The sequence below is a fragment of the Gossypium hirsutum genome, chromosome D11, assembly GCF_007990345.1.
Source record: "Gossypium hirsutum isolate 1008001.06 chromosome D11, Gossypium_hirsutum_v2.1, whole genome shotgun sequence".
Taxonomy (NCBI): domain Eukaryota; kingdom Viridiplantae; phylum Streptophyta; class Magnoliopsida; order Malvales; family Malvaceae; genus Gossypium; species Gossypium hirsutum.
Window position 1 is genome coordinate 7,636,219 of NC_053447.1, and position 14,061 is coordinate 7,650,279.

At 33.1% G+C, this 14,061-nt stretch overlaps 1 protein-coding gene across 29 annotated transcripts; it reads right to left on the minus strand.

The window, feature by feature from the left end:
- Positions 1-3,447: 3,447 nt before the first annotated feature.
- LOC107911933 (MADS-box protein SOC1) lies at positions 3,448-13,775 on the minus strand. Of its 29 annotated transcripts, none has more exons than XM_041105821.1 (9): positions 13,691-13,775; positions 12,931-12,972; positions 12,383-12,590; positions 10,977-11,052; positions 10,424-10,485; positions 10,219-10,318; positions 10,097-10,138; positions 7,685-7,726; positions 7,156-7,597 (listed from the first exon to the last, which is right to left on the minus strand). In XM_041105821.1, exons 3-9 carry the CDS (start codon positions 12,562-12,564, stop codon positions 7,421-7,423), a joined length of 681 nt encoding a protein of 226 aa, XP_040961755.1. In that variant the 5' UTR covers positions 12,565-12,590; positions 12,931-12,972; positions 13,691-13,775; the 3' UTR covers positions 7,156-7,420. The 29 variants fall into 29 exon arrangements, with proteins under 29 accessions (XP_040961774.1, XP_040961773.1, XP_040961770.1 ...); XM_041105825.1 differs by having other exon boundaries at positions 10,424-10,476; positions 13,691-13,773; XM_016839933.2 differs by having other exon boundaries at positions 10,424-10,491; positions 13,691-13,773.
- Positions 13,776-14,061: the final 286 nt, after the last annotated feature.

Here is a 14,061-nt window from a genome sequence, read left to right on the forward strand (position 1 = left end):
CTAACAACAACCAAGTGCGTTGTCGTCCCCGCCATTTACGCGCCACGCCTCCACGTATGCCGTCACGTTCACCTGCAAAACAGATTCAAAAAGTCCAAACAATGTAAAACAACAAAAAAACAAGGAAATAGGTTGTTTTTGGGCTATAAAACAGCCGATCTTTTGTATTGGAAGGGGGTTAAAAAAAATTGAGACGAAATTGATACAAAATTCCTTTTGAATATAAAATGTGATTTTTTTCGTTTTACTTTGTGTTCGTCATTCACAGTTATTCTTTTTTCATTTTTGTTTTTTTTGTTTTATTTTTTTATTTATTTCGCTTAAAATATAAAAAAGAGAGAAGGGAAACTTATCTCTTTTGCCAGAGTCATCAAATCGGTGCCACCTCCGTCGCGATCAGAGCCTCGGCGCGCGGTTGAACGGCGGCGCAAAGAGCGGGTTGAAAGAAACCCTAGCAGAGCCACTTTTTTTTTAAAAAAAGAGGGAATAGAATGATTTTAATTTTTTTTCTTTCAGTTTTGTTTAATTTAAAGAAAGCCAAAACAGCGCCGTTTTGAAAGGTCCAGATCCGTGCATCGACCCGACCCGCTAGCAGGGTCTACGCGTTCTAGCCCTGAATGGGGAATTTGCGCATTTAGACCCTTCTTTTTGCAACGCGTTTTAAATAAACCCATTTCTTTTTCTTAATTTGGCCCGTATGTTTCTACCTTTGTTCATTTCGGCCCACATCGCTACACACCGTTTTGGGGGGCGGATTATTTCCATTTTGGCCCCTCATATAATGCGCGCGTTGCAAATTGGTCCACCGTTTTATTTTAATTTCATTTTTTATTTATTTTCTTCGTTTTTTAAAATTTTTATTTTTATCATTATTATTATTATTTATTATTATTGATATTGTAATTTTTATTTTTCATGCACATACAAACATTTTTTTATAATATATATATACTTTTATATTTTTAATTTCAAAAACTTATTTTTACTTTTGTAAATATGTACATACGTATACTTCTATTTTTTATATTATTCTTCATTATTTTACAAATGTACATTATATATATAAATATACATACCCATTTTAGAATACACATACATTTCCCATATTTTATAATTTAAAATATACATTCATTTTCTATAGTATATATATACCATTATTTATATTCTTAAATTATTACAAACATTTTTTTATTGTTCTATATATTCCATTATTTTATACATATTGTACATACATATAAGTATTTAAATACATACCTATTTTCATGATTTACCTATATATACTTATACATTTTTATTCGGTAAATATATGCACATATACATACTTTTATATATATTTTTATCTTATTGCCACAATTTTCTCATACATATATACATACATATATATTAGAAATTATTATAAGTTTTTGTTTTATATATTTCATTCTTTTTTATGTATATTAATATGTATTTTTTTAATATATGCATACACATATTTTCAAATTTACCTATATATTGTACTTATATATATATACATATTAAATATATATTAAATATTTGTAAATACATTTACATATATAATTCATTAAAGTGTTTGTTTTAGGTTGTATATTAGCATTTTATCATTTCTTTTTAAATAAGAAGATATATTTGGTTTTGTCAAAACATTAAAATCGTTTTTTTGTTCAAAGGTTTTTAAGATTATGTAATGTTTGATATTTGGGATTTTCGAGAAAATTGAGCCCTAACGTATGGGGTTCCAATGTTCCTTGTTAACCCTAAATAATCGAGAATATTTTTTTCAAAACGCATAAATAAAAATCATTTTCAGGAATTCAACATGTTGTATCCTAATGTATTGGGTATGACATATTGTTTTCTTGAGATGAAATTTTCCTATAAAAAGGGGGTAATATTCAAAGTTTGGGAGATTTGAGAAATTGTACTCTAACGCATTGAGTCTCGATTTCTTCATCTAACTTAAACAATCGAATGTTCCCTAAATAAGGGGATTTCAATATGCATACAGGTTTTCAAATACAAAGACCATATTTTAAAGCTTTTGACATTACAACATTAATAATCAAATTGGTACCGATTTTGGGCGTTACGAGGGTGCTAACCCTTCCTCGTGCGTAACTGACTCCCGAACTCGTTTTCTCAAGTTTCGTAGACCAAAATAATTTTTAAGGTGAGCCGATCACACCTCAATAAAGGATCGGTGGCGACTCCAACTTTTTGTTTTTTGAAAATTTTATTTTCAAAAAATGGTTTCGACAATTGGTATTGGAAAATATCGAGTGTGAAATGGATATAAGATACAAGAATTGTGTAAATATAAGAAGTGACTATGTTATAGATGAATTATTTATGAATTGATTAATTGAATGATTATTGTTATGGTATGATTAAATGTGCATATTATATTATTTTGTTTTAAAATATTCGGATTATAGAAATACCACTGAGTTTATACTCAGCGTACGGTTTTGTTTTCCATGCCCAGGTTAGGTACTTAAGTGTGATCGCCGATTCAACATCCAACAACGGTTCCAAACTCAAACGCGGTGATGTTATTTCTTTTTGTGTCGGCATGTACCTAGGGCGTCTAAATGTTAACTATTTTGTGGATTGATTGTAAATAAGATTATAAGTTAATATTGGTTGATTATATATATAAGTGTATGTTTTATGTTAAAGTTATGGTATGGTATGTTTTAAATTAGTGCATAAATGTTCATGAATTAGGTAAAAGTTGATTGAATTTGGTAGGTTTATAATATGGATTACATTGATGTTTCGATGACTTGTCTTGATAATATAATTGTAGTACCTATGAGGGTACATTGGTTAGATATTTAGGTTGATTGTTTTGACATGTTTAAAATGTATTTGATCGTGTTTTGAATTGGTTGAATGAATGATTTTTGAGTTGCTTAGTGTCCAAGATTGCAAGGAATGGTAAACTTGATGTTTAAGGTTCATTTTGAGTCCATACGGCCAGACACACGAGCGTGTGACTGGACCGTGTGAGACACACGACTAACACATGAGCGTGTGGTTTGGCCGTGTGTCCCTACAACTTTAATATTTCAAAATAGAATGCTCAGGTATTTTCATATGGACAGAGACACGGGTGTGTGTCTCAGTCGTGTGTGGCACACGGCCTAACACACGGGCATGTAACTTAGCCGCGTGACCCATGCACCTTAATATTACAAGTCAGTATACTCACACGGCCTAGCACACGGGCGTGTGGTGTAACACCCCCTTACCCGTATTTGACGCTAGAACAGGGTACAAGGCATTACCAGACTTGAACACAATCAAACACACAAATCCGGACCATAAAATTTCATTCCATTTAAAAACATTCAATCATATGCTTAACGTCCCTTATACGGGCCTACGAGGCCCAAAACATACATTGGGAATAGTTCGGGACTAAACTGAGAACTTTCGAAACTTTTGGGAAATTTAGAAAAATTTCATTATCTAACACTACCACCACATTCAATTTACTTTACATACTTAATCATTCATACTATTACATTATCACTTCAACTCCTATACATGTCATATAAATCAAAAGGTTGTTTAACAAAATCTACCGGGGTAAATCTGGATAGTGTGATCCTCGATGTAGATCCGATCCTTCGAATGTATATACGTCAATCTACAAAAATAATAAGCATACACAAGTAAGCTTATAGAAGCTTAGTAAGTTTATTGGCATAGAAAGTAAATCTTACCGAACATTTAATAACAATCATATAATATACAATTTCACTAATTCCTCCTGTTAATCATAAAATTAGTGATAGGTTCACTTGATTGAATTCAATATCACTTATTTACAAATTTTAATCTCTTAGGCCCGTTTATCATTTACCTCTCTTAATTAAATTAGGGGACGACTACGAAATTGAGTACTTCGTTTTCACAATGCCATAGTAAAACTTTGGTCTTGCACCTTGTCACATATCACGCACCGAAGGCATAGCCTAGCCATGGTCTTATACAGATCACATATCACATTGATTCCATATCCCAGATATAGTCTTACACAGTAGCACATATGTCATATCCCAGATATGGTCTTACACAATAGCACATATCACACCAATGTCATATCCCAGATATGGTCTTATATGGAAACTCATAATCACATTACACCGATGCCATAACCTAGCTGTGGTCTTATACGGAAATCACATATCACATGTTGCCATGGTCCAACCAAGGTCTTTTCCGTCAATTCGTCTTGGCCTCTGAACGAAAGTATTCAAATCCATCGTTCCAACTAATTTGTACTTTTACTTGAGCATTATTTTACAATAATCAAAATTTTATAACATTCATACACAATAATATACCATAATATTCATGAAATTTTCATAACAAAATATTAAATTTAGCCATATAAACTTACCTGGCTAATTTGCAAAAGTTGTAGAAATTTCAGGGACTATTCTGGTAATTTTTTTCTTTCCACGATTCACTTCGGGTTCTTGATCTATAATTATAAGATCATTCAATTATTAGCATTTATCAAAATTTTACTCTATTTCATACTTTCTACCCTTTAATTTTTTAAATTCCACTTCTACCCCAAATTTTACAAATTTTACAAATTAGTCCCTACTCAATTATTCCATCCATTGATCTAAATATTCTTAATGAGTACTTTATCTAAACATTATGAACTATTTCACAGCCTTTGACATTCAACATTTCAACACAAAACCCTAATTCTAAATTCTTCCACAATTTAGTCCTAAATATCAATTTCTATTTAACTATCTCCGTAAAATCATCACAAAAATGAAATTAAAGCTTCAATTCCATGCTAAATCATCATAAAATTCCATAACTTATTCATGGAAACTTTCTAAATCATTCATAAAAGAAAAAAAACTAATGAATTAGATAATAGGACCTAGTTGTAAAAGTCTCAAAATCACAAAAACTACAAGAAATAATCAAGAATTGAGCTTACATGTAGTAAAATATGAGAAACCAGCTTAAGAAAACCCTTCAATGGTGTTTTTGGCTGAGAGGATGAAGAAAAATGAAGAGAATTCTAGATATTTTAATTTAATCCAATTTTTAACTATTCAATTTCAACTCAATTACAATTTTGTCATTAGTTCACACCGTTTCTGAGCCTTTTCCTTACCTAACAGGCCAGCCCATTTTATTTTGGGTCAAATTGATCTTTAAGCCCCTCTTATTTATTATTTAAGCCACTTAACCCATTTCCATAATTTTACATCTTATTCAATTTAGTCCTTATCACTTAATTGACTACCAAAATGTTAAAATTTCCTAACGAAAATTTAATACTAACTTATTCACACTCCTTAAATATTCATAAAAATATTTATGACACAATTTTTAATTCTGAGGTCTTGATACCTCATTTTTATCTTAATTTATCTAATAATTTCCTTTAATACGCAAAATTCACTAATTCAAAAATATTTCTAAAATCACACCTAACTTTTACTTATTAATATCTAAACTCACATGTCAGATTTAGTGATCTCAAATTACTATTCCGACACCACTGAAATTTGGGTCGTTACATGTGGCTTGGCCGTGTGACTCAAGTCAATAAGCACCTAAATTTGGACACAGGCTAGGACACGGGCGTGTGCCCCTATTTCGAATGTTCACACGGCCTAAGAGACAGGCGTGTCTCTTGACCATGTGAGCAACACAGCCTGGTCACACGGGCATGTGTCCTTTATTTCTTTGAAAATTTTTTATGTTTCCGAAAAAATTTCCAAGTACCCGGTTTAGTCCCTATTTGTTTCTAACATATTTTTGAGCCTCGAGGGCTCATATAAGGGACAATATGATTGATTTATGACATGTATGTTAAATAATATGTAATGTCTGTTTTTGATCTAAAAAGTTCGGTAATGATCTGTAACCCTGATTCGGCGACGGATAAGGGTTAGGGGTGTTACATTATTGATTTTTTATATCCAATAATTTAATTATAGAATTTTCAATTTATTTTATTTTTTATATATAAATATTTGTTTATATTTATATATTTTTGTTCGCTAACGTGTTTTGTCCAACACTTTTAACGTAGTTTTTCTATATTTTACATTTGTTAAAACTAAAGGGGAAGAAGAAAAGGAAAATAAATAAAGAAAAAGAAAAAAATTAAATTGGTCAAAAAATAAAAGTATAGGCATTAGTTTTAACAAATGGAAAACATAGAAAAACTATGTTAAAAGAGATAGAGAAGGGAGGAAAAGAGAGAGAAGCAAAAGAGAATAAAAAATAACGAAAAAAATAGGAAAGTTAAAAGAATATAAAAGAAAAAAAATTAAATTGCTCAAAAAGAAAAAATATGAGGACCAATTGTATAATTTAACTTAAAATTTTTGTTTGAAATGATAATTTAATGTGCCACGTTAGCTTACTATTACACCGTTAACGACAATTAACGACTGAGTGATTAAAATGTTATAACACATTAACACAAGTGACTAAAACGTAATATTTCAAACATAAATAACTAAAATATAATCGAGGTCTGTAAAATGCAAATGATAAATGAAAAAGTACCAATATTAACACGTTGTTAAAGAGTCTTATTGGGTTTATGGAATTGGAAAGGTTTAAACCTTGGATTTTAGACTTAATAGCATGCAAAATCAAATTGTGCCATCTAAATGTAAATCCGAGATTTTGGCCTTTGGTTGGTTCGACACTATCACCATATCCTCCCTTCTAGGGCTACGCTCGACTCTCAAAGCTAGCTAGGAAGGAGTAACCCTCCTATCTCCAGCCATCCACCCTCAAAACGTCGTCATTTTGCTCTCTCGCTTCTCCATCTTGACCATTGGAGATCCTGAATGATGGGCCTTGAACGAAAGCTCGAGTTTTTTGAGGTTGCTCATGGCAGTCGACTGTTTGGCCGTTGAGTAGCCGATTGCCACTCCCTTCGCCATATCCTATTCACTTCCATGTTGCCGGCGATCGACCATTTTCCAACAGGAAAGGAACGATATTTCGAAATAATAACTTCTTGACCAGGGGTGTAGCCTTGATTTAGCCTTACGGAGTGATAGCTTTCACGAAATGAAATATTGTATAATAATAATAAACCTTAAGAATTTCAAGGGAAAAAATATCATTTGCTGATCAATTAAATCATTAGACCCTGAACCAACTTTCTTAATTAATATCTGCACAAATATATAGAGGTTAATACAGATGTGGGATCGTTTCAATGCCATCGTCTAAATATAAGGATATAGCAAATCTTAGGTCATTCATGCTCGTACGAGTTTTTTAATGAGCCATTTCACTTGCCATGACGTTGCTGATCTGAACTTCTATTTGATGCTAATGCAACAAAAAAGACTGATTTCTTAATAAATGAACTTTTTAGCATGCATGGGATAAGTTGGCAATGCCATCAATCTGTTGAGTTGGGTTGCACGATCCGTTTAGCTCTCCCTTCTGGTAGTCCGATGAACAGTTCAGTCTCCACGTCGGAGCTCGGACTGCTTTCATCATTTGCTTCTTCATTCTCATTCACCTCCTTTGATCCTTTCCCTGGCAACATACCGTACTGACAAACACGGCATTTTAGCTAATATCAAAGGCATAGATACATGAGACAATGTGCTTGCGATCAAATCCCAATTACTTATGGGCTTATTGCAAAGCTAAGGCTTACCTTTTCACAAAGCATTGCATTTTCAGCGGCTAGGACTTCCTCCTGAGATTTGGCCAAAAAAATTAACACAGTTGTTAGCTAACAGCTCGTCACTCATTCAAGGAAACTGATATGGACGCTTTTATTGCAATAGGAGTTTTTAGTTTTATTTATTATATCAGGTTTTATTAAGAGTTTTAGTTTTACTTATTTTCTCTATTATATAAGGGTTTTGTTTCCTTCATAAACTCTAACTTAGGAATGCTATTTTATGTCAATTAGGACTATAAAAGGCTGCCAATATGAAATAAGGAGGTAAGCAATTATTCTATAAAAAAGAAACATTATTTTGAGAGGGGTTCAGTCAAGGACGAATCTGCCTTTCGAGTAACCATAGGTCGAAGCAAGAATTCTTTCTCGTCTAGACCTGTGATTAGATCCTACGCCAAGGCACATAACAACTTATTTGAGCCAGCTGTCATGGGTGACGAAAAGACTTTGACAGCCAAGCTGGAGGCTTTCATGGAACAAATGACTACAAGGCAACAAGCATTAGAGGAGCAGTTGGCGATATTATCTCTTTTGGTCCAAAAGATAACGAAAGGAGATTCAGAGAAGAATAATGAAAAACTGGGCAGCAGCGGAGGCAGGAAATGGAATTTAGACTTGCAACACGGTGGGTGCATGGTGCCACGATACTCTATGATGGAATTTTCCACTTATGATGGTGCTGGAGATCCTTTAGGGTGGTTGAAAAGATGCGAATTGTTTTTTGGCAATCAACGAACTAACGAAGAAGACAAAGTAAGCTTAGCATCATTCCATCTAGGCACAATTGTGGTTTGATCAAATGGAAGAAGAGTAGGCAAATCTTGATTGGGGGCGCTTCAAAGAGTGTTTTCATGTAAGGTTTGGACCACCTATGAGTAATAACTCCTTAGAAGAACTTGCCAACTTGAAATAAACTGGGACTGTAGAGGAATATCAACTCCAATTTCAATCACTATTGGCTATTGATCTTAAACCTCAACAACAAGTAAACCTTTTTACTGCCAGGTTGATAGAGGAACTTAGAATTGATATTGAGGTGCAACAAGCGAAAAACCTTAGAGTTGCAATGAATATGGTTCGAACATTGGAACGTAAACAAAATGTTTCTTCCAAACTGTCATCTCAAGCCATCCTGAATTGGCCAACTTCCCAAAACACTGGCAACAATTCAATCATTCCAACAACTTAAAGAGCATTGCAAAGGGAGGGGGACAAACAATAGAACCAACAGGGAACAACGGCAACATATGTTCTTCTGCACCATTTATTAAGAGATTGACACAGACAGAAATGGTGGAAAGAAGGGCTAAAGGGCTGTGTTATAATTGTGACAGATCTTATTCCATGGGACATAAATGTAAAAGGTTATTTTGGATAGAAGTACCTGATGTTGAAGGCAAGCAAGTTGATGATGAGATAGATGATTTTGGATAAGTTCTGAAGTTTATTCTGAATTTGAGCTTGAGGACAAACTTAACTCTAAGAAGGGGAGTAATGATATGGATGCTTTTATTGCAATAGGAGTTTTTAGTTTTATTTATTTATTATATCAGGTTTTATTAAGAGTTTGTTTTACTTATTTTCTCTATTATATTAGGTTTTTGTTTCCTTCATAAACTCTAAGTTAGAAATTCTATTTTATGTCAATTAGGACTCTTTCCATTGTTATTAATAGTCTATAAAAGGCTGCCAATATGAATTAAAGGGGATAAGTTTTGAAGTTTATCCTGAATTTGAGCTTGAAGACAAGCTCAACTCCGAGAAGGGGAATAATGATATGGACGCTTTTATTGCAATAGGTGTTTTTAGTTTTATTTATTTATTTATTATATCAGGTTTTATTAAGAGTTTTAGTTTTACTTGTTTTCTTTATTATATTAGGTTTTTGTTTCCTTCATAAACTCTAAGTTAGGAATTCTATTTTATTTTAATTAGGACTCTTTCCTTTGTTATTAACGGTCTATAAAAGGCTACCAATATGAATTAAGGAGGATAAATTCTTAAGTTTATTCTGAATTTGAGCTTGAGGACAAGCTCAACTCCGAGAAGGGGAGCAATGATATGAACGCTTTTGTTGCAATAGGAGTTTTTAGTTTTATTTATTTATTATATTAGGTTTTTGTTTCCTTCTTAAACTCTAAGTTAGGAATTCTATTGAGGTAAGCAATTATTCTATAAAAAAGAAACGTTATTTTGAGAGAGGGTTCAGTCAAGGATGAATTTGCCTTTTGAGTAACCATAGGTTGAAGTAAGAATTCTTTCTCGTTTGGACCTGTGACTAGATCCTACGCCAAGGCACATAACAGAAACTTGTATTTATATATTTTAGTATGTAGAGGTCTTATATCATGTTATTCAGAATGCTCAACACCGAGGCATTACCTTTTCTTTCAATTTCTCTATTTGGTCCTTGAAAACTTTGGCCTGGAAAGTAGAGAATGGGTTAATAACAAGTTTAAGCTTTCGAATTTGTAGGATGTTGGTTGGTATTGTTAAATGTTAACCTTTCTGGCTCTGACGCGGGTTACGCTCCTTTCTAATTGTTGTTCAATCTGTTGTAGTCCTTCTAGAGTGCATGAACCCAGATTCTCTCCCAGCAGCTTCCTGAGGCAAATTCACACTCAAATCTCCCTTCAGTCTTTCAATGTATTACACATCACTAACCACCAAATTTAAGAAAGGAGAGGGCGGGGGGACTAGGTCTAATACCGTCTTGAAACTTCAAGAAGCTCTATTTTCTTCAGCATCTTTTCTGCTTCAGTCTTCAGATGCTGCCATTTCAGTCAATGTGCATGAAAAGAAAACAACTAAACCCCGATCGGTATGATACAATTATAGGCCGTGTTATAACAGACAATACTCCTCATGACCAATCCAAACTGGCACGTTTTATGGTCTCCGCTGTTGCAATTGAGGGCAATAACTAGCCAATGGATGTACACTCACATATATTACTTTGGATTCGAATGAATGCGTTAAATTAAAATCAGGTATGTTCAATATTTTTTTAGTTATATATATATATATATAAACATCACTGTTCAAATATATATCAAACACGAAAAAAGTGTAAATCTTTTTTTTTTTTAAAGTGACTATACGTAATATATAGAAAAAAGAGACATGCATAGAATTTTACTAGGTGAAAAGGTTAGGGTTTCACCTAAGGTGTTGACATGTTCCTCGCTCATAATTAACGAAAACTTACGCATGGAATATATTTCGATTAAAAAGTAAATAAAAGGGGTAGAGGAACCTTAACCTGCATGCTTTGTTCAGTTGGCTTGACTCGATTATCCTTGGTATGCCTCAAGTAACGTTCGATTGTCTCCTGCATGCTAAAGAATGAAATCCAATACCGACCCCAATCAATGCAAATCTCTTATTTCAGAAAATAAGCAACACCACTCCAAGTATTAAAAGCTTCAAATAAGAACATAGGAACCATGCAATAAAAATATAGACCAACAGTTCCCAGAAAAGCATATGGTCTTGTATGTTGACTCGAAAGGTAACCAGCAGGTAAACTATTGTTCCCCTCAATTTACATTAGTTGAAAGAGCCATCATTGGTTTAAACTATGTCATGCGGAGACAAAGTTAAAATGATGACCTACTTAGTATTCCCTGCTAATTATGCTAGAAAAAATTGTGTAACTGTGAGTCAATTATTGCATGTGCTTCTCAAATAGGACTGGATGGATATGTCAATTGCCAAGGGACTGGTTGGTTATTACAATAGTCCTTTGCACTTTCAAAAAATAAATAAAAGGATAAACCAATCAACTTTAACTATATAATGGTTTTCTTTATCCATTATAGATCATATCATCGTCATGCAATAGTGAGCTAGTGACAGCCACAAGTAAATTTTAGGCCCCTATTTATATACAAACATGCAATGGTGATTGCAAACAGTACTGAAGACCAAGTTTTAACTATTTTGATGGTGGGTTTGGATGGTTGAAGATGTGACTCCCAAAATAGTCTGATATAGACAAAGATATCTACTAACAGCACAAGCATTGTTTCCCACATCAAAAGTCAAAGTAAGTCACCCTTCTACTTTAGGAAAGGGTAGATTGTCTAAAGTTACCAACTCTTTGGTCCCTACCTACTTACCAGTCTTGAAATTGAAATAGTGTTATGCTTATACACAAGAATTTCTTTATATTACCCTAAAGTTAATAACAGTGCCTGATAGGTCAACAAAAGTTGTATCTAATTTTCTTGGGTAAAACATTATGGTTTTGGAGAAGGAATAGGTTAGATTTCACTTCTTCATAGCTCACAAGCTATCAATTGAGTCACTAAAAGAACAGACATTTCTTAATTGTTCTTACAATTAATCTTATGTTAAAACGGCATCAAATATAGTTTGACTTGGTTCTTGGAAACCCCACATCAATTAACAACATTAATCTTGACAGGCATTTACACATCAACTCAAACCTGTATTGTATGAAATATTGAAGGATACTTTAAACAGTTTTTGTTAGATCAAATAACCCTAGGTTGCAAATCCTGCATATAAACTAATATTATATTATATATACACACATATATGTAATTGATAATTTATTAAATGGGGGGGGGGGGATTGTCAAATTAACTAGAGAAATGGGAAGCACAAATTAGCAGGATGTTTAAGATGCAAAGGTAATCGTACCTAGAGCTTGCAAATTCATAGGGCTTGCCTCTGGGAGAGAAAATTATAAGAGCAACCTCAACATCACAAAGAACTGATAGCTCAAACGCCTTCTTTAGCAACCCATTTCGACGCTTAGAGAAGGTCACTTGCCTGCTTGTAGGGTTCTCTATGCGCTTCATTTGAGTCTTTCCCCTCACCATCTTCACTATAGACAGCAACAAAAAAACTAACAAAACATGAAACATAGCAAGAATGTTAGAAGAAATCCAACCCGATAAAACCCTGAAAACCTTTTTTTCCCCTTTTTGGTTCTCTTTTAATGTTGTTAGAAGACAAACAAGCCAAGTAAACTGAGAAATAATAGAGATTTGTATGGTAATACGAGGGTGAGGGAACTGAGGGATAAGTCATGGTGGTTTCATTGCTTCAATGAAAACAACACACAAAAAACAGAATGTTCTTTGGTGTAAACTGTACTGAAAAAAAAACCCCAAAATTCGTGGGAAAAAATATCCCCATAGGCCATAGTCCATGATAAAATGAGAGCAAAAAGAAGAAAACCTTACCAGAAAAGCAAGGCAACAACTTCCAACTTCCTCTATGTTCTTCTGAAGAAAAAAAAGAAAGAAAAGAGATGAATAAGAACAAAGGAGATGAGGGAACAAAAGCTATAAAATTCAACAAACATTTTGAAGAAATTTAAAGCACGGAGTGTATGAATTATGATCTGATCCCTTCAAAGTTCAAACATAGCTTTGAAGAAGTAAACGCGAAAAAAAGAGATCATCAAACTAAAAAAACTTACATACCAAAGAAACAAAAAAAAAAAGGAAAGAAGAAACCCAGAAAGCCTAGAAAAGAAAAAAAAGACCAAATCCAGGAAAAAAACCAAAATAACAAAGAAAACTTGTTGTTTATGAAGATCACTCAGAAGACCCAAGATTAGAAATTATTATTTTGATTGGTTTATATGGACAGTCCCTTTTGTTAGTAACCAAAAAAAAAAAACCCAAAACCGACAAACATCAACCTTTTATTATTCATCTATCCTTTAGCTTTTATCTTGCTTCCTCTATCACTGTAGAGCAAAGAGCATATATTTGTATATATAGTAATTTAAAAATAAAATATATTTTTGTCTGAAACCTAATATGTTACTTGTTTTGGTAAACTCATAATACAAACCCAAAAGATAGAACATGCATAAAAATGGAAAATTTTACTAAAAGAATGTAAAGAAATGGTTTAAAGAGACAGAAACAGAAACCAACTTGCTGGAAAAGCAAAAGTCGAAGCTACTTATAATAATCAAACAAACAGACTTACATTGTGTAGTGTAAGAATAGCTGAATAGGGATTTTCCTTGATGCTATACCTTGCGGTTGAAGTTAAAATAAAGAAAGCAATTCGGAGGTAAAAATGGGAATTGCAATAATACAATACTAGAAACAGGTCGATGTCGTTCGTACAATTCCGTACTTCGGGCCAATGAGGTTTCGAAAGCTCACAAAACGTTATTTTCACTTATTATTTGTTTTCTGCTAAATACCTTGAAAAATAAGTTATACACAAAAACAAAGAGCTGAAGGAGGAGTGGAGGACCACTCCTCAATCATCCTTTTTTTCTGGTAAAGGGTAAAGCATTCAGGTTGATTAAAAATCCACTTTTAACAACAAAATAATTTTACCCTTTATTA